The sequence below is a fragment of the Enoplosus armatus genome, chromosome 21, assembly GCF_043641665.1.
Source record: "Enoplosus armatus isolate fEnoArm2 chromosome 21, fEnoArm2.hap1, whole genome shotgun sequence".
Classification (NCBI taxonomy): domain Eukaryota; kingdom Metazoa; phylum Chordata; class Actinopteri; order Centrarchiformes; family Enoplosidae; genus Enoplosus; species Enoplosus armatus.
The window spans coordinates 17,626,340-17,654,208 of record NC_092200.1 but is presented as its reverse complement, the minus strand read 5'-3'; the positions used below and the strand labels follow the sequence as shown (position 1 = coordinate 17,654,208).

General features: G+C 46.4%; 1 protein-coding gene across 1 annotated transcript in view; it reads right to left on the bottom strand.

Annotated features, from left to right (window-relative positions):
* The window catches only part of kcnh2b (potassium voltage-gated channel, subfamily H (eag-related), member 2b), a 184,660-nt gene that overhangs the window by 144,805 nt on the left and 11,986 nt on the right, over nucleotides 1-27,869 (bottom strand). Inside the window, exon 2 of the mRNA XM_070928216.1 lies at nucleotides 22,054-22,284. Coding sequence (XP_070784317.1) covers nucleotides 22,054-22,284 — 231 coding nt within the window. The remainder of the gene's footprint in view (nucleotides 1-22,053; nucleotides 22,285-27,869) is intronic.

Here is a 27,869-nt window from a genome sequence, read left to right as displayed (position 1 = left end):
AACATCTCGACAGATGCAACGCGACACCAAAGTGCATGCATTCTGCACTGTTGCTCTATCGTTTAGTTGAGTTGTTTGGGAAAGACAGGTAGTAATGGCTGCCGTGGGGCACAGTGGACGGGGATGGAATTATCTGTCAAAGCGGCAGTGTGTTCAGTCCAAATGAGGTGTGTGAGAAAAAATAAACATCATCACTCTGGACTGGGGCTCAGTGACATGTAGCCAGAGTGTGTATAATTTCTCTTACTAGAGTGAGGACCCGTGTGTGTGTGTGTGTGAGGTTAAAGCGTAGTCTGATATAGATTAAGCAGTGACCAGGTCACAGTGTGTGACCAACAGGTGGATGGAGAGCGAGCAGCCAGCAGTGTGTGCGCATCAGTGTGTGCGCATCAGAAAACAACAGGGGGAGAAATATAATCAGGAATGAATTGTGCAAGGAGGTTTGATTTTTAACAAAAGCTTCCTCAGATGAGATTTCTGTGGGCCACAGATCGTAAGACTGGGCGCTGCAGGCTTTAAACTTCAAAAAGTTACTTTGAATTGCCGTTTCAGACTGCCAGTGCGCAAGATTGACTTGTGGATATTGAATATTTTAATTCAGTTTGCAACTGTCTTTAAAGCCCATTAGCGAGAAAGAATGGGAGCGAGAAAATAGGACTTCACGAGAAGGCCTGCAAATCAACACAATCAGACGGAGAGACAGTGGAGGAAATAGGGAGAGATCAATGAAACAGACCATAAAACGGGGAGACCAGGGATGGGAATCGAGAACCACTTCCAAATTGTCCAATCCATCAGAATCGTATGCATGTTGTTCTGCCAAACAATGACGTCAAGCTCGCGGGAAACTTGCAACAACACATCCGTCAACGGACTCAGCTGATCTTTTACTAAGAAAGCCTAAATGAAAATGAACGCTGTATAAATATTCTCTCATTTCATCCATTTAAGATGATGACAGACGGGATTGTGGCTGTCGTTAGCTCTCGGGCAGTTTTCTACTGTTTCTACAACAGTGTTCAGACTCGGAGACAACAAAACCAGGGATGCCCCGAGCCGAGCATTTCCCTCCACATGTGTGTGAGTGAGCGAGTGAGTGTGTGGATGCGGAAAAATGATTTGGTCGCACGTGTGATTGACTCTGTTCTGACACCCAGGTTGGCAAAATACACGGATGCACTAAGCGGCGGTAACAAAGCTGTTAACCTCTCCTTCGCTTCGACCGCTGCTTTCATCGGTTAAAATGACAAACGTGGCCGGCAGCGTGTTATGTCAGCTGCTGCTAATTAACATGAATTCAGTGAGTAGGTTGATGGTAGGCAAAAACTGTACTGGGCTGTCAGGTCTGTACTTTCTGCCCCGCTGTGGAATGCATTATAGGGGAAAGACTGGGCAGGAAGGAGAAAGAAGGAAACAGGAAGCGGTGTGCTCAGAAAGAAAGCATGAGAAGAAAGTACTTAGAAAGGTTTTCCTCCTAGAGTTATGAGAGAGTGTGTGTGTGTGTGTGTGTGTGTGTGTGTGTGTGTGTGTGTGTGTGTTGGAGCAGCTGTCCGACAGAAAGGCCTAATTACTGGGTCTGAGGGGTAGAGAGAGTGCGTGTCTGGAACACTTCACAAAGAGAGGGACCAAGTGCTGACTAATTAAGTAACATTACAGTTTCAGCTGGCTTTACCTTGCTGCACAGCAAAATGCACGCGCACACACACACACACACACACACACACACACACACACAATCCATTGGTCCTTTCACCATTCATAGAAAAGAGGTGTGTTGGTGACGGGTAGAGAGGGTCACAACAGGGCGGACACATATGCGCTGTTCAGACCTGGTATTAACATGCTGGGTGATCCGATCACAAGTGGACAGCTCTAACACCGGGTGGGAATGCACCCAAGACGCATTGAGATCCGATCGCTCGGACCACATTCGAAGGTGGCCTGGGCCACATATGACCACATTCTTTTAGCTGTGCGTACGCGAATGCATCCTGGGCCACGTTGAAGGGCCGCCTACTCAACTGACGTCACTGTGTTGATGTCAAACTTTAAGTCAATGTTTATGTCTTCCACACACGGTTGTTGATATTCATAGTGGAACATTATGATTTAATAGGTTCAATTATTTGATTTCTTTCCCTTTCTTAACTGAACTTCATTTCCCAGAAGGCTTTGTTTGTTTATCCTGTAACCAATCAGTGGCCAGGGAGCCTGATTAATGGCTACCAGGGTTGAACTCGTAATGTTGGAGATGATGTAGAGGGCCCGTCTCCAAGGCGACCATTATCTCTATCCTGCAGACTGGTGAGGTTGTCACGGTGACAGAAGTGCCCCTCCATTACGGGACGGGACCCAGATCAGTCCGCGCTCTCTTCTTCCTCAATCTGTCTGTCTCTCACTCTCTCTCTCTCTCTGTTTCATTTTTCTTGATCTATGTATGTGTGTGAGTGGCACAGTTTGTCCAATCAGAGGCAAATATCTCATCTGATAAGTTATATCCTTATTTCTGTGTTTCCTGAGGAAATGTACTGGCTACAAAGATTGTCCCAACCACTGCAACTGGACTTCATCCGCCTAATAAAAATCGACTGAAAATCCAATTACAACACGGGTCAAGATCCCCAGAGTAATCTTAGCATGTTTTTTCGATCCGATGAAGTAGACGAGAGAAGGCAAAGAGGAGTTTTCTTTGGACGTTCAACCTCCCTTTCATTAGAATACATTTGTTGTTCCAAATACTTGACTTCTGTCTTTGCAGGGATAAAAAAGTACGTCCATGTTTGTTTCCAATAAAAGGGGCTGTATCTATCAATAAGTAGGGTGCAGGCCTAACTTCAGGAAGTAAGCCCGCTTTGCTGCGGTCGAGCCACAAATGAATGGTGACAGGCAGCCTTGTGTAACGGTGAGACATAGTGCAGCTGGGGGGGGGGGGGGGGGGGGTTGGTTGGGGGTAATTAGGAGAAACCATAGCCATCGTTCTCATTAGTTGGTGAGGGAGGAGGAAGGGGAATGACAGAGGAGAGGAGAGGAGGATTTCAGTGCGCCTCCTGCTTACAGTATCATGTGGTTTCTGAATGTCACAGGTCAAGCTAGTATTTTTCCCCCCTCCTCCTCCTCCTCATTCGGCCATTCCTCATTGGATCCATTCCTTTCTCCCGTCCTCACACCTCCCCTTCTTCCCGCGTCGGCGCTCTTCACTTAACCCTCTGACCCCCCCCCCCCCCTCGTTCATTGTCTTTGCGTTAAAGCAACATGTCGTTCCTCTCTGTCCCCCACGCTCTCACCTCCGTGAAGATTAGAGGATGTCTTTGTTTCTCATCTCCCTCTCTCTCTCTCTCTCCTCTTGACATCTGCAGAGACCGCGGGGAGGAAGACAAGCCTTGAACAACTTTTAGCTTTTTCTAACTCTACTTTCTCTCTCTCTCTCCTGCGCTGGAAGACAGCTCTTTGACAGGACTCGTGCTGCGTGACCACTTCCTGAGCGCACAGGAGTCCGATGGGGTCTTTGAATGAACCACAGCACTGGTGTCTGATAAAAATGATGCTGAGGTTTTGCTTTAACCTCTTTTAGTTTTATATGTCACGTTGCATACGGATGACAGTTAATAACATGTCCGCGTATGTCTTTTCTCACTGTGACTAAATCCTAAAACAGCTGTTTTATATTCATGACTTTTAGTCCCGTTTGATGTACAATTGTCTCTAAATGTTCAAATTACAAAGACATGCTATTAATAAATGCATTTTCTCCTTCGTGGCGGCTTGCTAGCCCTTCCACCGCACTCAGAATTGACCTTGTTTCTCGTGTCACACACCGAGAAAAAAAAGGTGGCGGAGACTTGGTGCGAGGGAGGGTAGATGACAGCGAAGCAATTAGGGAGATGGCGTCATTTGAGACAAGCTGACATACTTTATACAGTATGGACACAAAAGGCAGGCACGGCCCAGCTCGCACTGACAGAATAATGCATGGGACAGAGGCATCGAGGTGTAACCTGTAGCCCCGGCTCATGCGACTCAGCAGAGGGGGTGGTGTTTACTGTAATGGCGCAACAGGAGAAACGGAAATGATGCGATCAAAACGCAAAACACCCCCCAAAATGATCGCACGTCATCAATATAATGTCCTCTCACTCCCGCTCCACACCGCACAGTGGGTGCCATTTTCCATTTAAGACAAATCCCTGCACATTTGGTTTTCACACGGCGAGTGAAATAGTTCTGATTAAGTTCTGATTATGCCATTTCTCATTTTTGCCAGTGTGTGTAGCCTTGTGAAATACGTTTCACAAGGTCTCCCATTTAACACAAATAACGAACAGTCTCTATTACTGATGACATCATTTTCAAAGATTTTTTAATTAGTTTGCCCGGTCGCCATTCCAGTCTAACTAACATCCATCCTTGATACAGCAAACATCATAATCTGTTCATTTTGTCGAGTAGTAGAGCGTATTCGTGTCGTGTCTGAATACAACGTTGTGTGGCAGCCAAATCTTTAGGGCCCTTTCACACCTGCCTAGTTTGGTGTAGGTGTGAAACCTACCCCGGAACATGGTCCGGACCAAACAGCCGAACTTTGGTCCGGCGAACAGAGGTGGTCTCGGCCCAGATCAAATCGAAACCACGGTTCGGTTCGTTTCTAGTGTGAAAACATCTTTTGGATGGTTCAGACGTTCGGACCAGTTACAGGAAGTTCTGTCAGGCTGTCGAAGAAGCAGAGACGGGAAAAACAACACGACAAAACAAAATTAGCCGCGGTAGCACATGGGGAGAGGCGGAGACCAAATGATTAATTGGAGTTGTCATTATCGTGGAAACTAAATGAAGCTGTGCGTTCATGTTTCTTCGTTCATTCAAACTGCCATAGAGGGCCACCCGCTGAATTTACAAACCAATCAACTGGCGATGGCATGTGTAGTTCTTCAGAGCGCTGGCATAATGTGAAACCAAGACTAACCAGATCAAATGCATGAATGTAACAAAACGCGAACCTCGGTTCGGACTTCCAGGTGTGAAAAGGCTCTTGGTCTTGGATGTCAGAACTTTCCCCCAGCCCCAAATCAAACAGGAATTTCACCGCATTTGGGGGTGAGTGTTTGATACTCACTATCTCGGTGCTAATGCTAGAAAGATGGTGGAATGTTCCTTTAGACTCTGTGAGACACCGAAATGAAGAGTTACACAGACTAGACATAAAAACACATCGAAATGTCAAAGCCACATGAAGACTCGTCTTTTCCGTGAGAACTGAGGAAAACGATGCTTTGCGGAAATGCCAGAGTGCATTGACGGATCTCGTTTCACAGCCAATTAGAACAGGGAGCGGCTTCACTCTCCCTTCATGCTCCACGATTTTCCACACATACGGGTACGCAAACACGCACGCCAGCATTGAAGCACGGCTATAAGCAAATAGACACACGCAGTTGGTCAAATAGACTCATATAGACATGTGCACACACACACACACACACGCGCGCACAGTGTTATTCAACTCATTGGGGATGAGGGATGTTGATCTAATTGCCCTGCAGCCAGCCAAGGTTCATGACCAGGCGAATAGATTCAGGTGATCTCCATGTCTGAAACCTGCTGGATTCATGCCTCTGTGTGTGTGTGTGTGTGTGTGTGTGTGTGTACATACTGCATATGCATGTGTATACAGTATGTGTCTGTGTACAGCAGAGGCAGAGTCCTATACAGTATGTGTGTTTGGAGAGTGTATAAGTGTAGAGCTGTAATGATTAGCTGATTAATCGTCGATAAGTCGATCGGCTGAAAATAAATGACCAACTATTTTCATAAATAGATGAATGGTTTCAGTTATTTTCCAATGTATAAAAATGTAAACTATACACGCATAGTGAACGCAGACTGTTCAAACACCTTTGCATGGGGGATGTTGAAAATCATTCAGGGAAATAATCAAGTAATTCTTACAATTCCTGGCTGAGTTTTTGCAGACTATTTTCCTGTATGATATTCCTAATATTTCCTCCTGCCAACCTTAGATCACATCCCTCAAGATCCCCCTCTGCTGCGTCTGCTGCTCTGCAGTCCTCTCAGCCTCCCTGCCATCATAATAAAGAAGAAATATTAAGAAGAGTTCGCTGCCTGCTCTCCATTAAAAAATCTGAGACCTGAGGGCGAAGATAGAGTGGAAGCCTCTCCCTAGCCTCTGTGTAATATGAACCCTGAGATGCAGGGGCCATGGCTTAGCTACACCTAGCTGTCTGAGGTGAATAAATCATGCGGATGCGGCCTCAGGCAAAGTTCTCATGTGTGGTCACTGTGCCGGGGCCAGAGGCCCAGCGGCGAGCAGCGCTCGGGTTTCATCTGGCATCAAGGGTTATCTGTTCATCTGAAGTCAGCGGCTGAGCTGACCACCGCTAGGGTTTCACCTGGCGCCAGGGGGGTTATCTCGCTGACATGGAGTCAGATTCAAGCATGACGGTGTGGAGTGTCCCTGGATTTAGGATAAGTGGCTTTGAATGCAGGCGGAATCCCCTCAGCAAATCAATAGGGAAGCCCAGAGTGACTAAATTTCAAAGCAGGCAAGAAGGTGATAATACACCCACCACGTCTATTTTGAACTCTCCATCACACTGTTGAGTCCTGTTTGCAGTGATGCAGCTGAGGCTACTGCTTAATGGTGACGGTGATGATGACTGTGGTGTCAGTGGCACCAGTAAAAGCAATGGCAATGGGGCTGTTAATGAAAATGGCAGCGATCATCGGCGTTTCTTTTTTAGGTTATTGCTTTAATAATTGCCTAGTCATGCGGCTCGAACACGTCTCGTCTGCCTCATCAGCCCGCCATCCGCAGTACGCGTAACTATTCTGCAGCCGCTTCATTAGTCTCACATAACCAGAGCCGTCTCCACGCGTCGTTTTAGAGAAAGGCCTGGCTCGACCCATTGTCATTCTCGGACGGCGGTGAGCCCAGGATGCAGCGTCGGTGCCCTTGCGAGACAGTAACGTGCAGACAGTGGAAGGGTTAGGAGAGGAGAATTCCAACTGAAACAGTCGGCCAATGGCAGCCTACAGAGGGGGAAATGCCCAAAAAAAAAAAAATTCTTCTTAAAAAACAAAAACAAACTCTACTTCCATGTATCTATCTAAAGATGAAATACAATTTAATGTATATAACTGGATACGGACTTACAAATAAAATGTACTGTAGCTGTGTTTTTTTTTTTTTTTGGTTTTTCACCACTGCTCAGCAGTCACGCTTTTTCCCTCCCTCCTCCTTTCCATTACCCTTCTTCCCTCTGAATAGCGCTACATTAAGTCCTAATAGCACTGGAAAAGACATACTACCCAATAACATGGGTCTGCGCAAGAACCATTTATCCTTCCTCTGCCCCTTAAGTGAACAAATAAATACCACTGCAACAACATTAAAACGTGATTGGCTTGGTATCCAAAGCCTAAGCAAGGGTGGAGGAAGTGGTCCCCACTCCGTCATCGTCGACAGTTGTTTTCATCACGGTTTTGTGCCCTCTGAGAATTTCTCCCCGACCGAAAATTTGACAGTGTTTGGTGGCGACCACACTGAGTGAGTAATAATATAAGTAATGAGTTATGTATTCAAACACATCCATTTCAGCAGATGAACATGAAATGGAGCTGCCAATGTGCACGCAGAAACACAAAAATGCACAAGAACGCCCATACACACACACACACACACACACACGCACTGACATGGAGAGGCAAATAACAACATACTGTAAACACACACACACACACACACAACCACAGACAAAAAGACACGCAGGTACAAAAACATGCACACAAACACACACACAAGACTGAGGTTGCTGAAGCATAATAATGCCGTACGTGTTCAACATCATTAGTTGTGCTGGGTTATTAAACAGACTTTCACAGTGATATGTCAACACCATCAGTCAACTCTGCAAACATAAGACTCTGGCTCTCAGTGGGGTTGAGAGAAACGCCAGCCAGCCAGCCAGCCAGCAACTTACGACGTATTTGCCTCGGCTCCAACGGACTTCGGAGACTGCAAGGCAGTATGGGTGAAGCAGAAGTGGTTGCCCACATCGAAAGCAGCAGCGCACATAAAAGGACTGACCATGAGAAATGAGAGCATCCTGAAGTTTGATTTATTTACTTAAAACTCGAGAACTCGAAGTCTCTGCCTCTGGTGAGAAAACTTGAAAACATCATTAGTGACATTTTTAGCTCTCTGCCACTCGACAATTTGACTCGTGAATATAAAATATACAAGAATTGCAAAAATAATAAATGTATCTATCTGAGAAAGATCAACAGTGAGCCGGGAGAAATTTTAAAGAAGACAATACCCAGCAGTGATCAATGAGAAGTCAACGCAGCTAAACTGAAGAAATCCAGAGACGCATTTTTAGTGGAAAAAGAATACCTGACTGCTGCTCAGGGTCTTTTGCCACTTGTTCTCAAATATGTTGTTTTACCGTGAATTATGGCCCGATGTCCCTCTGGACTTTCACTATCCACTGTCTTTTCAGTTGCCGGTCAATCGAGAAGCAGTGAAATTATAACGATTTGTCAGATTCCCCACGACATGATAACGGCGTTTGAGCTTCCCAACCCGAGCGTGGCGTCAGAGGAAAATGGCCGCCGTGTGAATATGGCGAATTCCCGAACTGACTGGTGGGCGTGTGCGTAAGGCGCTGATCGGCACAATATGCTAACCCTACTGAAGTCGTGTCTTTCTGTTGTGCATTTGCCCTGTCCCCCAAAGGGGGCGATTTTACCCGCCACTGCCAACAATTTACCTGCATTTGGCGGGCGGCAGGGTGCTAATTTCACCTGCTGGTGTCATCTAGCACCAAGACAATTAGACATAAGAGAATCCAAAAATGGCTTTCCCACATGCAGCATTGTGTTTAGCCCAAAATCCCAAAGCCACAGGCAAAAGTCAAATATTATTTTTTTTTCTCTTCTCTAACAGGGACAAATCTCAGGGAATCAGACTTCTTTTCTTTTTTAAACAGCTAAAAGGAAAAAATGGTACCATCACCAAAGCCCTTTAACAACTCTAATTATCACGTCAGCAACCACGCACTTGCTGTAATGCGGCACAGACGTAATAAAAGTGACACTTGTACAATGGCTTTCAAGAGCTCCTGGGGTAAAAAGTGTGGAAACTGCCGGCACTCTTTTAAACACCTGCAGGCGCACAAAGTTTTGGGAAGCCTTTTAAACCACTTTTAACAAAAAAGAAACCTTTTGCATTTTGTAGCTGACAGGTCACCGACATATACCGCCCTGTGTATTGCTCTCCAAATGGGGGAAGACACAAATATGTCAAACACACACACACACACACACACACACACACACACACACACACACACAAGAGAGCCAGTGAGGAGGCAGAAGAGTAACAGAGTGAGGGAGTGAGCGATGAGGGGAAGGATGGTGAGATGCCGGTCTGGACCAATAGAAGGAGGGAGTGAGCGACGGCGCCGAGCTAATGTTTCAGACTATTTCCATGGGTTGCACCGCTGGGTAATGAGGGTCTGATGTAATTGTAATGGAAAAGAAACTAATACGCCAGCAAATAAGCCCGGCCCACAACACTAATGTACTGTACGCAGCAACAAACAGCATTAGTGCTCTCCAGAAGTGAAACAGCAGAGAGAGAGAGAGAGAGAGAGAGAGTAAATGTTTAATGCATTAGCATTCACTATGAAGAATAACGGTGGGCGACAAATGAGAGCGGTGCGGATGGACGCTAATTTGAAGAGTGCCCTCGATTTTACACTCAGATTAAAAGCCACGGGGACAGGTAGGTTAGTCAAACCCACACACTGTGGGGTTTCTCTGTGCATGGCGTTCACACCGCGCTGTTGCCAGAAATGTACTAAAAGATGATGGCAGTCCATCATCTGGCAAACAAACGTGAACATTTACGGCACAGTTGGTCCTTACATCATGTGAATACGTACAAGATGTATGCTCCGTATTTTCTAAAAAACGCTTTTTAGAATATCTCGTAGTTAGTTTTTCGATTTTTTTTTTGCCAAATCACGTTTCTCTATGCAAGTTCACTTTTTCAAAAGCCTTCACAGTCAGCTCAATCTCGCACAGCCAGATGTGTCTCCACACTTTTCATTGCTCTCACACACCATCGTTGGAACCGTTAAAATTTACGTTCAAAACTGCAAATGAATAAAAATGCATTAACCCCTAATTGGGACACCGAGCACCCATTTTTATCCCGTGATGACCTCGATGAAAGACTTGTGCCAGGAGGGGACATTCTCTTCCAGTCACAGGATGGTGTCTCTTTTCCTTCCACCTTACTCCCCCCCCATTCCTCAACCCTATAGAGGAAATATTTTCCTCGCGGAGGTGGAAAGTTTATCACCGCCGGCCTCATGATCAGGTGTCCCTCTTGGACGCAATGAATGCTGGATGTCTGGACATCAGACGTGCAAAAAGATCCTTTTCCGGATGCGTTGCAAGGGAGGACAGAAGGTGTGATGATGATGATGATGATGATGAGAACGTGGCCAAACGCAGAATACAGGGTTGACTACAGGAGTGTCCTTATTTTGTTGGAATGTAATCACGGTTTCATGCTACATTATAAAGACAATGGCGACACTAATTGTATTGCTACCTGTTGCTAGTTATTTCTATGGTCGATATATATAATGAGGGACAAAGTGTCACCGTTGTCCGATAAATGTTGTCAGTGTTCGGGTACACGAGCCGACCCTGAGATGTGTATGAAGTGTTGAAACGCATTACGAGGTCATCAAGTCATTGGGAGGAAAACAAAGGACAGTACTGCCTTTGCAATGCTATGAACAGTTTTGGTACACTGAACTCAAAAGAGATCCAAAATAAAGCCGCCGCTAAAGCGACCTCCACCACCCTTCCTTTTACAGCCTGAAAAAGTACGAAGCCGACACTTTCGCCATGCGGTCTTTGCGCCGAAAAGGTCACCCAGCCTGTTTGGGACGGAAAATATTGTCTTCAACTGCATGAATCAAGACATAAGCCGAGCGAGCGCTGCTTTGATCTTTCTACAGCTTCAGAGGGATGCACCGCAGGGACGCAGCGTGTGATCAAAGCAGGTCGGCATGCGCACAGACCGGCCCTGCGCATCTCCTTCCCTCTTCTGCGTTTGTCTGACTGTGAATGTGACGACGAGAGACAGAAAGACACGGAGACGGACAAAAAGAGGGAGAGAGGCAAAGCGGTTTGTCAGCCACACACACACACACACACACACACACACACGCACTCATCAAGGGGGGGTGTCGATGGCGCAGGCGGGGGTGCATTTGTTTGGCCACGGACATATGCAGCAGTCCTGCAAGTCCTCACGGAAGCCGTTTCCTACGTCAGCAGGAGGTTACAGAGCATCAGTGAAACATCTCTGCTGCAGTTCAGTGGTGAAGACACACACACTCAACAACTTTCCATGTAGCTTCATACGCACATAAACACACACATATACCAGGCTGTTCTACATGTTGTGTACACAACGTGTGCTTATCATCTGCTGCAAGGAGAGAGAGAGAGAGATTGCGTCTTGGTGTATTCTGTTGAGGGGTAACAATGCATATAACAATGTTGCAAAATTAGCTGGCAAACTAATGTTAACTTAGCTGTCTGTCGCTCTGGGTGAGTATTTGGTCGATTATCTAGCTTAAGCAACAATATACAGGTCATCTAGCTGTCTAGTTTTGTTTCTGCTTATTCCACACAGCAGGTCACGGCGCGTCCACGGCATCAGATGTCCGCGCTCCATCGTCTTTACAGAGGCTGCCTGAATCACGCAGGTCGCCTCTTCTGGATTCAAAACGGAAAAGGTGAAGTTTGCACGCCTCACACACATAAGTGCAAACACACGTGTCCACCTGCACATACAAACGGAAACCATGCACAAAAGGATGCAACCCACACAACAACACGTACATCATCCCATTCCAAATAGCCTCTTCTGTTTAATATGACATATCACTCAATTTCTTATCTGCCCCAATGTCATTTGCTCTCTGCATTGAGCAGCATGAAGGAGCGATGGACGACCGAGAAAGCTAGGACACTTGAGCGTGAGAATGAAACACATCTGACGGATATTAGAGCTCATACTCCGTGGCGGGGGTTGATTGACAGGCCCTGATGGACTGGTGCCACGCAGGCAAATGAAGTAATAAAGCTATAAGGGTGGACCCGCTCCACCTATTACTGTCTCTAACACGGCTCCATCACTCTTGATGAGCACCGGCACCGCGGCAGGACCGCGGATTTAGTCTCCTCAGACGGGACAGGCTAGAGACAGGCTATTGTATGCACTCTCCAACCAACAAGTCATCATGCAGAATGATGTATTCATCGAAAAAAAACTTACAGTTTAAGCTTATTGTACCAGTTTTATGACTTTGGATCCATTGGTTGCAGAGCAGGCTTCCACTATGGCACAGACATGGACCAGCAAGCAAGATGGATAAGCGCTGCGTAGGCTAACGAGGCCGTAAGGGACGGAGGCAGAGTCACTGGGCAGTGTCACGACGTCCATCTATCACGCCGTTTGTGGGGTCTACTGTGCCGTCAGTCACAAGTCGGGCAAATTCCTGGTCGGTGTGCAGGTGTGTGACAACGACAAGGAGACCCAGTCTGATGTTAACAACCCAAACTTGTTCAAAGGAAAAAACCTTTTGACTCTGTTGTGTGCTGGATGGAACTTGTGTGGACTGTGCGTCGGCCGTCATAGTGACACTATCACAGCTGGCTGCTATGCAAAGGGGATAAAACAAATGGTGGTTCAAAACCGGAGGGCCCAATTACCATGAATTACTATATTCATGAACGACCACATTGGGGTCATGATTAGATAAATCTATTTATGGTCAAGGTGAGGTTTTGGTCATTTGTTTCATCCAGTAATTGAGCCTGGGGGGAGTCCACGCAATCAATACATATCTCACAGTGAGACAAATGGTGCAAATATACTCCTGTCTGATCTTATAGCGTCTCCGTTGGAATAAATGTGTCATGTGATATGAAAGAATGATTCGGAACCGACGTCCGCTGTATTGGCAGACCTCTTGACATGGCCGCTCTGGCTGCGTTGTCAGAGGAAACATTACAGAGTCCAATGACAAACACGGCGCTTTATACTGAGCTTGAGAAAGACAGAAAAATCCCTTTGAGAGCGGAACCCCGTGTGTGTGTGTGTGTGTGTGTGTGTGTGTGTGTGCGTGCGCGTGAGTGAGAGAGGGAGACTTTACAGTGAGGCACCCAAGCAAGTGGACAGGATACCCCTATTCATATTACAGTCGAGGTTTCCACATACGTATACACACTTTCCACTGACTCTCTCTCTCTCTCTCTCTCTCTCTCTCTCTCTCCCCCCAATGGGTTTTATTGGCATGAATGTTTCAATAACAATGTTGTGAAAGCATCAAAATTACAATTTGTACAAATATTTGCATTCATATTACATTCAGTAATATGAACATTAACATAACATTAAGATTGATATATATTAATATATATATATATAAATAATGTGTGCTGATCAGAGGTGGGGACAGTTGCTTTGCAAAAACAAATACTAAGTAATAGCAGTCATCAAATGGTCTTCTTTTATGTAGCACTTTGCGCCCCTTCACACCGCCATGCAAGGAGGAGCAACTTAAGAGTTCAGTGTCTTGCTCTAGGACACTCCGACATGTGGACGGTGGGAGCCGGGGATCGAACCACCAACCCGCTGTGCCTCACTCCCACCTCCCGTGCCACAGTGCTAACCGCTGTTAGCACGCTGTTTTTGGTGTTTTTTTTTTTTCCCCAGGCACATTTAAGCAGGATTCATGGTTCACTTAGCATACATTAGAGCTCGACATTCAACACCGAATCGGGTCAGCTCGGCCGGATTTCTCATATCACAGCTCACCAGGTTTGAGTCAGACTCGAGTGGAAAAGCTAATTATGAAAGCACAGTGATTTGGAGGCCATTGCCGTGATTAGCGACTTGTAGATTATGGCGCTCCCAAACCAACCCACACGGACACACGGTGCTCGTCCACACGGGCACAGTGTGTGTCGAAAGGCCCGGACCGGCGAGCAGGACGCCGCTGCGCTTATAAGCTGGGACTCCGAACCGAGAGAGAGATTCTTCTGATTACCAGCACATCTAAATAAGCCACTTCCCAGGACAAAATTCATTTGACTGCTTCAATTGAATTCAATTAGGTTGCTCAGCCGCAGCTGAATAGGGTCACTGCTGTATACTTAGCATGGATATTGACGATCATTTCACTCCAAGAACCACGCACAAACACACACACACACACACACACACACACACACACACACACAGCATTACTTCACATTACCTAGAGCATGTGTTATTGTAGATGCCCACATTGATTTGGATGGTGCAATGGTTCTACTGAGTCTTTGGCCCTTTGCTGTGTGTGTATGAGTGTGTGTGTGTGTGTGTGTACGCGTGTGCGAGCATGCGGAGCAGCCCGGTACAGCACATTGGGTGACTAATGAGGCGCACACACAATGCAGCGCTATCACACTTCGACGTGTCATGATTCATTATTTGGGTGTCATCAAAAAAAAAAAAAAAGAAAGAAAAGGAGGGGAATACACATCCCGACACAGATACGCAAATACCCACACTGCTCAGTACGCAGACATCAATTCCACACCATTTGGGACCATTATTATTCCTATTGGATGTTGGATAACTAACAAAAAGACGTGATGTGCTATAGCTTACACATATCACAGCCTTCCTCTGAACATTTAATTCTTCTGGCAGTGTTAGCCCTGTAAAATCAGGCGTAGTACGAAGCTAACTACCAAGCTATTTGGCATTCAATTAGTGTAACCGTTCTATCAGTGCTCATCATCGCTGACCCAGCATACAAATGGGAAAAAACGGGTTCGCTCTCATCTGCTTGATTATGTATGTGCTTTCTGCTCGTAGGTATACTTTCTAGTCAACTCGTGCATTTGATTTATTCATTGCAGTGAGACTGAGAATCATGTCACCAGCGCTCACAGTGATCAGTCCAAGCCAACTTCACGCTGGCGAGCTGACAAAAGTTCACCTGTCGAGAGGGCTCGGCTGCTTCACTGCGATGATGAATTATGCAAGCTGGCTGGTTGGGTTGCTAACAGTCACAGCCTTTAAAATGATAGATAAACACGGCCTTTGTTTTCTCAGAAACCACACAAACCGTCATGGAGCATCATTTTTTGTGTTTTGGTCACTAACAGATTAGCTTGAAAAAAACGAAGAAGCCACTTCCCGCAGACTGCCCTTTCCCCTCTTTGCCTGCAGGTGTCGCTGTTGAAGCATTTTCATCAGCATTTCAATGATGGATTTTTTGTTTTTTCCCAAAGAAGAGAAAAAATATTTTGTAAATGATACTGAGTTTTGGTAATGGTTTATTTCAACCACTTTTGATGGCGGAGCAACCTCCTCTGCCTCTATGGACCAGCCTCCTCTCTCTCTCTCCCTCTGTGTTAAGGTGCATATCATGTACCGGTGATGCTGTTGGTCTGAATCCAGCTTCCCATTTGACACCTAAACCCCCGTCTTACTGTATCTCTCTCGCTCCCCTGTCCTCTGTCCTGATACGCCGCGTATCAAAAGTGCAAGTTCGTGTCATTATCGTGTTCGCATGTGCTGAGGCAAACACAAAGCTCTCCGTATCTGTTTTGAAAATGGACGCCTCTTCCTGCAGTTCAAAAACCTAATGCAACTTGTTGTTGTGTGGGCGACAGCTGACAGCACTAGTCGAGTTTGTGTGTGTGTGTGTGTGTGTGTGTGTGTGTGTGTACAAGTTATGTGCTATTTGCTAGAGCTGGGATCATCCACGGCAGTCATCGGCGTAGGGTGCTAACCTCTTTAGAGAGGCAGCAGGTCTCTAAGTGCTTTGCTTAGCTACTGCTGCTAGGCAATCATACGTCCCCTCAGTCACACAGGACAGCCTGCTCCTCTGGGCTCACTGCATTATCACAGCACAACGCCGTTATGAGACTCACATTGTCTAATAGACACCTGCTAGCTTTCAAGGCCCACACACACACACACACACACACACACACACACTCAAAACTGCCTTTTCATAACGCCGAGGGGTGTTATCTGTTCACGGTCACACAGGCTGGCAAAACTGATGCTTTCGTCTGCAACTGGAGGGGTGATCTTCCAGACGCTTCCTCAAGATTTTGAGCTTTTATGGCAGAAACTGCAAGTCGGTTATGTTTTAATGCTCTGCCTGCACATCAGGTCGCCAGATGGCAACCAGGTGGTCGAAAATGTATTACAGGGGCAAGACGGGACATTTAATGGCACAGACTCAAAGTAAGACATTCAGCAATGAGTGGTAGGAGCAGGGTTTTACTGCCGTTGGTTGAGGTGGAGCTCATTCTGAACTATTTTGTGTTGATTATTTTCATTATGGAACGAAATTCAAAATAAAAAATCCTCAAAATCACCTTACAAAAAAAAAATACATTCAAATTATAAAAAAAAAAAAGGGGAAAGCATGCTAACCTCCACATGTGAGAAGCTGGAACCATGACATGTTTCTACATGAAAAATGACTTCATCGAATATCAAAATAGCTGCCAATAAATGTCCCGTCAGTCGATTAACGGACTAATTGTTTCAGCTGGACTTTTCTTACATTGCCATATCATATTAATGTGCAACTATTCTGCACTGGAGATTTGCTGCATGTCCAAAGCCGACATCTAGTGTCAACGCGGGAAGTGTTGTGACATGGCACTGAGGAATGAAAACTCCCGTACGAGGTGCAGACACACGCTAACTTGCTGCTACCCAAAAGGGGAGGGAGACTGCTGATTTTCATACAGTTGAGATAAAGAGCATTGCATTGTTGACACAGCTGCCTCCTGACTTTCCTGACACTCCTGACAGCGAGCGTTTGACCTGTGTGACGTGTGGTGATAAGAAATGGAAACACTTTTTGGTGAAGGCCATGTACGTTATTATAAAATACATGGGTTCATGCATAGATTTGGGCTATTTCCATCTGTCACCTTTGTGCATTCCAATTCTGATCAAGTTGATCCTGCACTTGCTTATGAGAGGAGAGCTCTGCTGCAATAGCTTCAGGGGGTTCCCAGGTAGGCAAGGATCGAAGGTAATGTCATTGTGGTCTGAACTTTATCTCCTTCAAATGAAGTTGAAATGCACTTCCTGATTTGATCATCACAACTAAGTGGCCCCTTTTCACCCAAGGGAGCAACAACAGAGACTCTTTTCTAGTGCACGGCCCAATAAGGAGGTAGGTGCTCTGGGCATTCAGAGCTTCTATGACAGACGGCAGGTAAATCACAGTAGGGGGGGGGGGTACTGCCACTGTGGAAGGTGGACAAAACAGTTAATTTCCAACCTTGCATACCAGCATTGAAAGGAGTTACACTGAAGCACAAGGAAATATAAGAGTATATGAAGATGGTCCCCATCTTTGGTCTGAATGAATCTGTGGACTTGTGGAGCACAGTTTCTCAAGACTGCATGATCCTGAACAGGAAACACATGGAATCGTCCGTATTCAAAGGATTTCTGTCACCTGTCTTAACTCTGCTGTTACAAAAAGGAACTGTCAGACAGCCGCCTCTTGAAAAGGGATTCAGACTTGCTCCAGCGGCTCAACACCGACAACAATGACACCCTTGAATTGATCGGGCTCCCGACGGCTGTCTTCATTGCCCGCTGATACAGACGCCATGTATCAACAGCCCGCTCTGTCACATCGTTACGGAGGTAACGGCGAGCAATGTTCTCTCTTCCCTGGCGGAGGGGCGCAGAGAGACGGAAAAGCGCCAAGGTCGTGACAGAGAGCTAAAAACACTGAGCGTCAATGAAACGGTGAGGGAGGGAACGCTGGAGATGGTGTGGCTGGGCAATTAGAGCCCAGAGGAAATAAGGGAGGGAGAGAGAAAGAGACAAACAGTAGGACACAAATCAGACAGACTGAGAGGAGAAAGATAAGGCAGAAGAGTTTGAGAGATTTGAGACATCTGTCTATCCGCTTCAAACAGATCGCTGCTGTATTCACACCCTTTCCTCGTCTATTGTGCTTCTCTCTTTCCAACAGAACAAAGACACCTTTGCTCTCTTGCGTCCCATTTCAACCGCTCCCTAGCAGCCCTAGTAGCTTTCCCTGTGAACCAAAAGGCCTACATAAAACCACACAGTTGTGACATTCAGCCAGCGAGGGGATTCATGCACACAGGCAATGCCCAGCTGGGGCAGGAGCCCGTTCTGTACCACAACCTCTACATGCTCAGTGCATGTGTGCATGTGTGTACGCGCTTTACCTGGAGAGCATGATTGATTAAGCTGGTGGGCAATCGGAGTCGGACAATTGAGCGTGAGAGCGAGAAGGGAGATCCATCATTGTGAAGGCTCATGCCTAAGCCTGGCACTAGATAAATGGGCTCAGATGAAACCTGTGTGTGCACATTGTGTGTGTGTGTGTGTGTGTGCAATGTGTTCGTGCATGTGTGTGTGTGTGTGTGCATATGCGTGGGTCATGGCTACGCGGTCCCACCATTCCAAGACAAACAAAAAAACACACGCGCCTGCACACTCACTGCTTTTGGTCGCTTTCCGAGATCGAGGGAGAGGGCCATTCTTTCTTTCCCGTCTTCGCCGTTTGAAGGAGGAAGAAGGAGCGAGGGAGGGGAGGGAGGAGGCATAGGGGACAAGAGGAGGTGGCATTGTGTTTCCTCCCCGCGTGCATTATGGATGAGGCGCGTCCGCAGCGTTCGATTAGCGGCTCTCTGAAGGCTTGAAGGTGGCCCGCTGGGGTTACCTAAGACTGTGTCTTTGTGAGCTTGAGTGCGTGTGACTATGACTGAGAGAGAGAGAGAGGAGAGTCACCAGGGTCACACCTGCCCACACACACACACACACACACACACACATAGATAACAAACACCCTTCATGGGCATGATTTTCTATTAAGTGGCTATTAATTGAGTACAAATCAACGATGATTTTACTAGTGACAGAAGGCTTTGGGTCAGCACAAAGACGGAAAAGCTTGTCCAACGTAAAACAATGACAGTAGCCGCCAGGAGGTATCATTTGAGTAGATGACGACATGCGATCTGCAATAACAAATCCTTGACTTTTACACAAGCTACAATATAACCCTTACGTGCACGAGACTATAGTATAAACCTAGACACGGTGCTGAAACAGACATTTGTTCCATCCAGTCATAAGAGTGTCCCTTGGTTACTGTGAAAACTTTGTGAGACTAGTAGGCACTGAGAGAGAGAGAGAGAGCGCGCAAGCCTCCACTAAAACCAAATGATTCCCTTGCCGTGACACGCGCTTCTCTTCTCCCGACGTAGTGAGCATACCAGGATTTGGAATCAACCTCCCATCTCCTCGGGATTCGTAGCTGAAACGCTGCAAACCGCGGTCGCAGAAAATGCTTGGGTCTGATTGGCCGGCAAGAGTCTTTTAAATCAAACGCAGCAGGAAATGTATATGAAACTGCGGGTAAACATAGCGACACTGATGCTCCATTAACTCTCAATGACTGTATGAAACACACCTAACCATTTGTCGCATACGTTATGTTATGTCCTGATGACACAGGGCTTGGCAGAGGATACATCACTTGCTTCATGTGTGCTATTCTATAGGTATCTGTTACACACCTCATCATGCGTTATTGCTGTCTAATACACATCCATTCATACCACCGCCAGATTTATTTGCTCCTTGGGTCAAGTCCTACCTGTCAACAAATGTTCGTGGAAACACGCACAGCGCAATGTCCCTTGGACGCCTTGCATCACATTCATACAGTTTTAAACAGCAGATTCTCACATGGGAGCCGCCCAGTGTGGTCGCTGGCGCCACTGGGAATTCTAATCCCACCCAGAATCCGCTAAACGCACCCGCGGGCAAACAGAGCAGATTCTCAAAGATAACAACGGGGGGGGGCAACAGAAATGATGCCATTAGCTCGTCGTGGGGAAGCTGCAGGGAAAACGTGATGGCAGAAAGCTACAGTGATGGGATGTGTTTGCTCAAGAGCATCCCAGAGGCAACAAAAGAACTCCATCTGCCCATCTGCTCCAGGGGAGCTGGGTCTTGAATATGAAGGGTGAGACTGTGTAGATGTAAATTGATGGGAACACCAAGCTTCCTCAGTTGACTCTTTATGGATAAGTAAAAAGGTCAAAAAAAAAAAAAAAAAAAAATGAATGCTGCATCAAACAGTCAAGAGGAATCCTCAAGGAATTCCAATTTATGGATTTTTGATCAGATTAGTTTGAGAACGGTCATTGCGTGAGTCACTTCTATTCCTTCTGTATCATTTGGATTTGGTCCAGCATGGGAGGGCAAGTTCAAGCTACTGCGCGGCGCACGCCGACAACGGCTTTATAGCTGCCAATCAACCAGTTTGTCACATGCAATCGCACAAGTTACAATTACAGCGGAAATCCCAGGTCCTTCAATTAGCCTCTTGCTTGGCATTAAATGTTGTTGCCTATACTTCTATATACAGGGTTGTAGCTTTTTACGAGGTACTTTTGTATAGTGGATCACTGGTGTTAGTGTGTGTTAGTGTGTGTGTGTGTGTGTGTGTGTGTGTGTGTCCACTTCCCCAGCATAAACAGTGAAAAGTGAAATGTGCAAAGGGGAGGGTCGAATTGGCAAAGCACTCCTCGGAGGTATCACTAGAGAGGAGACAGCTGGCGCCATCTCTCAGTGTCCCTCCTCCCCCCCCCCCTCTCTCACCAGCAACAACACTTTCAGATTATGTGAAAAATACACTTTCTGACGGTCACTGTTTCTCTCTCTCTCTCTGTCTCGTTCTTTGTTTCTCACTTCTCTCACCTGCTGGTTCTTCCTCACTTTTCAGAGCTGCGCTGCCTCTTTGTCATCTTGCCCCCCCCCCCCTTCCTTTTCCTCCATCTGTCTCTTTCTCTCTCCCCTTCCCTCCTCCTGCTGTTCTGGTGTCTGTCTACAGGTGGAAAATGTCCAGCAGAAGCTTTGGCCGTAGCCCAGGGAGTTGCTGACTTTATTACCATGGCAGCTCTTTATCACCATGGAAGCAGTCCTTGCGGTGACCAGCTCGTCCTGTCAGCTGGTCCTGGTCCAGTTGGCATGTGTGCAGACATAAATACGCTCTGGCCATTAGGGAGAATTCTCCAAGGGCTTCCCCCATCTACTTTCCTCCCGAAGCACATCCTCAGAAAATGTTACAAAACTGTTTTTTAACTTCGACGTGAGCTTTATGTGAAGATACTCAGCTGTAATCTAACCACAGCTCTCGACTGGTCTCCTGATAACGCAATCTGGAAACAGCTCAAACGTACCATACTGCATTTTCTACACTTCCATGCTCGTCACAACAAGAAATCTGAAGAGAGACACAAAATACAACATGGACTTACCAGTAAACGGCAGTCAGGTCGCTCACGCATAACAGCTCACACAAACATCAGCTGGTGGGTGCCAAATGTTCTGTACGCGCCACACAAACAGACACCGAAGCCAACTGACAAACAAGTACATTTTATACTGGCACAGCCGTTTCAAACACCTAAAAGAAAAACACAAAAGTACCTTCCATAGTCCTCTTTCCATCCTAATGCATGCAGACTCGCGCAAGCACAGCAACCAGCATGGCATCTACCCTCCCGACTGCTTTATCTTTCCCGGAAGAAACCCGACCACCGTTTCGTGGCGCGGCTGACTCCCGTTTTCGGTGCAGTCCCATCGCCACGTTTCTATTACCGCATGGCGGTCACCACTACCTTTTATGTACAAACAACACACAAGCTCTCTCCATCCCAATCGACACCAGAGGGTCAACTCCATATTTAACTCTTGTACAAGTCAAAAGGCAACAGTTGGTGGTCAAAGGTTTACATACACTTGTGAAGAACAAGATCAAGAACAAGTGCGTGTAAACTTTTGACCACACCTGTACATCCACACAAACAAACCTCTCGAATCACTCCAACAGCCAGCTTCTTTTTTTTTTTCCCTACCGTCTTTGCGGTAAAGGTTGATCTCCACTTTCCTCTCCTCCGACCCCAGCAGGGCCTGCGCCATCTGGGCGATGGCCAGTCGCTTGGTGTCGGGTCCGTACAGGAAGTTGCACGTGCACGGCTTCTGCATGATCTCAGCGCGCGAGAAGCCGCACATGTGGCAGAAGCCATCATTGCAGAAGATGATGGCGCAGTTCTCCACTCTGGCGTTGGCTATGACGAACTTGCGACCTGCGGACGGAATGAGAAAAGTTAACTTCCGTTTGTCCCAGAGACGGCGGCACCAGCTCCCAATTAATGGGACTGAAAACTGCGAAAGGCTTAATACAGTGTGATGAGTCTTTGAGGAGAAATGTGTCATTAGGGTTTAGCCTCAGTCAGAACTGGATGTAACTGCATGAAACGTAATACCTCTCAGAGGCAAAACGTTTATTTTCTCTCTTGCTGATTCTGTATAGGGGCTAATAATATGATACCAAGAGACCACAATATTTTCCTGGTTTTGTCTAATGTGTGTAACCTTGCTGCATCCGAATGTGTATAAATAATGTAACCTTTATTTAACCAGGTAATCTCATTGAGACACGGGGTCTCACGCAGGCCATGGCAGCACTGTTTAAACGTGACAGAAGTGTGGAAGTGGATGAACAAGTGGGAGGCTTATCTTATCTTTGCACCGTGCTGTACATGCCATTCTGATCCAGCACGCGCCAACATGTGCATTTCATTACATTTACGCATTCATGACTGCTGATTAGCCGGCCTTCAAACTGTTTCCTCACTGGTCTCATCAATTACAGCTGTTCCAACTTGACGAGAAGGACCATTTGTTCCGGAAAGTTCTAGAAGCGCGCCTATTTAGCTTATGGGAATAGCGGAATGCTTCCATTTTAAGCGAAAACAATCGGGCATGAAAGCCAGCAAATGCAGGCAGTAAACGATCATGTAAGTAATGCACGTGTACGTACGAAAACACAGCTTTAACCTGCGACAGGATTAAAATAGAGAGCAGTGGGAATAATGTCGTGAGAACAAAGAGCGGATGGGGCCTTCCTCGCAGCACCGTGGCTTGTCATAGCAGGGAAGCACAGGTGTCATCAATAACATCAATTATGTCAGCCTTACCACTTCCAGGCTGGGTAATTAGTGGCACCTGTGCTCCTCCTGCTCTGACAAGTCAAAATGTCTGCCGTGGGAAAGGTCTACACAGTGTGAATATCTACTGGGGAAAATGGCCTGAAGATATTCTATGAGGAAAATGCGTATACCTAATAAACACGTGCAACGGTAGCTGTGAAGATATTCGGCACCCACTGCAGAATGAGGTGAAACACTCACACGCCTTGTGCCCTTTGCAGCCATGTGTTCACCGGCTGGACACCTTCCTCCCCTGTTTCCTTTTGTTTTTTTTAGCCTGCCACTGCCATGTCACCTTCATAATAAGAGTTCCACTTTCAAAATAAAATGGCAGTGACCATTATAAGAGTAAGAGTATACCAGGCCAAACTTGCCTTCAAGTCTGTGTGTGTGTGTGTGTGTGTGTGTGTGTGTGTGTGTGCCCATAGGTTTGCGTATGTGTGCTTAGAATTGTGGTCAAAGGTCTAAACCGCAGCTGCAACCTCGGTTAGCTTGGTCTCCCACGAAGCTCTGATGTGTGTGTGTGTCTCTCTCTAAACCACTTACTGAAGAAGGAGCCATTTAGCTCCATGGCCTCTGTTCAATGTCACTGGATGATCTTAATGTACTCAGAGAGCTGCCTGAATACACACACACACACACACACACACTCGCACATACTCCTTTACCCAGCACACTGACTTGCAATACATTGTGAATTAACTGCCAGTCCCCGGTTTGTGCGAGGTGAATCCCTCGTGTGTCTTGTGAAAACACATACAAGCAACGTGAGCGTGCGCACAGGGCCTCTGCGGATGTGCGGTCGTGTTTGCGCGCATCAGGGTGACAGTCTGTCGGGCTGATGGATGGCCTCCACCAAAGAGCTTTAAGCTTCTTAAGAGCCCCAATGTTCCCCGGTACTTTCACTTACTGCCGGGGCCCCACTGTGAGGAATACAGCGCTCATAAATAGTCATATGGATGGTGAGAGGAAGGAGGAAAGGCTGGTGACAGATAGAAAAGGGTGGGGGGGGAACTAGAGGCAGCAGGAGCACCGGATGAGGATGAAGAAATGGATGAAATTGGATGGTTGGACTTGAGGAAGGGATGGATGGAGGATGGGAAAGAAGTGAATCAGGAGCAAGATAATAAATGGAGGGAGAGTTTTGAAAAAGAAGGAAAAAAAAGTTAAGGCAGGTTGAGGATAGAAGTGGTCTGTCCAGGGATGGAAGGCACAGGAAGAATCTGACCACATTTGCCTGCAGCAAGTAAATGCACTGGAGACTGTAGTGGAAAAAAAAAAAAAAAGAGTCACTTTCTCTTCCAGGCGTTGTCAGAACATTTCATTCTGTGGCTGTGAGTTCAGTTCAAGTCAATTCAAAACAACTTTATTTCTCCCTGTGTGGGCAATTGTATATACACACAAAATATATAGGAGAGGAAAGGAAGGACACTATAAATCACAGAGCTACAACAATCAAAGGCGGTAAGCTTTGAAACTATATGTGGAATTGGTAAATATTAACAACACATCATCAACATATTGACTGTGCCACAAGGGGAATAAACACTCTTCATATGGGGAGAGCGACTATGCAGCCGTCATGACATGACGCAGCCTGGAGCACGTTCCTGCACCCCCACCATCGACGTCACAGATGACATCACAGAGTCCGTTATGGACGTATTCTGGACCCAAAACTACAGTTAAATCATTCCACAACCAGAAACCACGCATTACCAGAAGCGTCCGAGATGCCACGAACAGACACACACACTGCAGCCGACGACTCAGGGCCGCAGTCTGGCAACATGGACAATTATAAAGCAGCAGCCTACAATGTAAGAAGAGCAGCAAAGGAGGCAATCCCAGACGCATGTATGCTAGGTCCAAGAACTACGGCAGTCCACCATCATTCCTGTGCCCAGAAAACAAGAGCAGCCCCAAAAATAACTTTAATTTCGCGAAAAGATTAATGTTGCAGTGAACAAGCCATGCAGGTCCTTAATGCACTCCGGGTCTCTCCGAAAAACAGCCTGACACTTTTGGTAATTTCCATTCCGTGTGGGAGATCCTCAAAAGGGCTTGCGGTCTCCCCCAAGGACTTCAGGCTGTGAAAAGGGAAGAGCACTTTGTGCCAAAAGAGCATTTTGTTCCTGTAATTACTTCTTGCTCAGTAGTCTGACATCAGACATTGATCACAATGTACCTAAAACACAGTGCCAGCTCCTGGAAGAACTGGGTTTCACCTGGATATGTATGCTTATGATATGTATGATTATGCTCTACCTGGGTTCCAGGGTTCAGCTGCCTTTGCTGTTCGCCCAGAAGTCCAGGATGTGGTCTTGAATAGCTCAAGGTTTCATTCTAAAGAAAGACTTCAAGGAGAGGGAAAGAGCTCATCGGTGGAATCACCCGCCGAGGTGATCGGCTGGAAATGAAAAGCTGCTGACTGCCGGCTCTCCACGTGGCGTATGGTTTGCGCGGTGGCACATTCATTCACAACTCCGTATATAAGAGTCACTCGATAGTTTACTACGTCGGCGCTGACAGAAAAAGGACGCGCCCGTCAATCACAGTCACGTGACAAGAATCAAAACTGACTTCATCCATTTTTACCAACACAAAGTGAACGCCCGTCAACGCCGGCGCATTGAAAACGTCCCGTGCCCATTTCTCCGCGCTTTAAGCACGCGATTATCACATTCTCTTCCTCCTTCCCTCATAAAACAGACACATCGTCCGTCAAGGCTGCACATCCTGGATTCAACAGGCTGTTCTCGCGGGGGCCATAAACCCGGTGGAGGGGCCTGTTCAGATATTCATGGGTACGGTGGAGATCGGTTGTGTGGATGCGCTTGATAGCCTGCCCCCATGAATTAGCGGCAGCGGCAGCCCTCGGAGGGTCATAAAGCTTGATGGGTTTGTCTGGCTGCAATGAGCACAAGGTAATACAAAGGCAGAGATGTGTGTGTGTGTGTGTGTGTGCGTACATGTCATTTTCCCAGCCTTTGAGTAAGTGGTTTTCAGTCAATGATAATGGTCAAAAGAACCAAGTAGGTGTTTGTTTTTTTTCCCCCCAAGCTTTTTGAGTCTTTTAAAGAGCCTTTAGAGTGCTGCTGGCTGAAAACATATCTAATAATCTTGATACAGAAGATTACAGTACATGCTGAATAAAACAGGAACACAAAAACAAGACCTCCGACTGTTCTCAGAGCTATGAAAATGTTCCTCCGGTCCGAGAACGCCTCGCGTTAGTGCTGCTCAGCGTTCAGGCCACAGCTGGACACGAGGGACAGATAGTGTTATTCTACCAGGGAGGGGGGGGCAGGTACTGTATTATTACACTGCAGGCATTCAGAGAGGAAAATGCAAGAGGTGGTAATATTTGGAACCAGCGGACGATGTGTGCAGATTATACAAGGGTAATGGTGGGCAAGTGTTTCCACTTTGTTTGGAGCGCGCTTCTCTCAAAGGTGCTTTATGATGTCAGCTCATGGGCGGACGTATTAAGCTTTCTCTGACTCCTGTGTGCCCTCTGTTCTGTCAGTAACCCGCGAGGGTCTGTTATCCAACTCTCAGCCGTACGGCAGTGTGAATAGGAACAGCATACGGAGATCGAATGGTTCAATATTAAACAAAGAAACGGCCAAATGAAGACGTTGTGAAATAATCATATGAAGAAATACAGACAAAATATAGAAGCAAAGCCGTATTTTCGAAAAAAAAAAAAAACAAGCTCATTATTATAATATATTATTTCATTCCGCTGTTTTTATTTCTAAATGTCATCATTTTACAAAATCATTCCCCCCCCCCCCAATGTTTTCTGTCTGTCAATCAAGATAAGCAGGGCAGAGCCAGTCAATGCCTGGTCCACTCATTCAGACTGAAGCAACGGCCGTTTGAACATTTTATTCACAGTGTCATATTCATCGAGTTATTGTAGAACACTCTGGGTCTCGGGGTCATTTTCGATTTCTGAGGGGTTCGGTTGTTCGAGAAAATGCCTCAGCTGCGCCCCTCCGTCCGCCATCGCATCATACCCGACCCATGTTAGATAAAGGGCTGCGATTGGCCCGAGCTGTCTCAAACTGAAACATGAGCTTGCAGATTTGTCTGGTTCCCAGGCTAGATTAATTTTCACATTTAACGTTAACAATTCTTTCTTTCAACAATATCTGCGTGTGAACGTGGTTTTAGGAAAGGAAAAACAGAACAGACCTCCACACCCTCAACTCCTCCTCGCCACATCAAGGGCCCACTACTTCTATCACCACCGAATGTTGACACTGAATGTTGACACTGGATATCGATGGCCAAAGCGCAAAACCTCCTATCTGCAAAATGATCGAGGAAAAGTGGGGGGAAACCTCCTATGTTCACTTTGTGAGGCACTAATACCTAGTCGGTATTGTCAACACATAATGTAGTAATATAGTCCCACAACAGTGTATTATGTATTGGGTATCCTTAACAAATAGCATTCTGCAAGAAAACAACAAGTTCTGTTTGGTTTCTCAAAAAAAGTGCATTTTTCAGACAGGAGGTTTTGCTCTTCGGCCATCGATATACATTGTGAGATGCAAAATTAACATCCATCAATCAATATAAGCGTAATATCTGGATGGTGTTTCAGATGTGGAGGATCCCCCTCTTGTAACAAAAAATTAGGATGAGGTTAAAAAGCACTAGTGCAG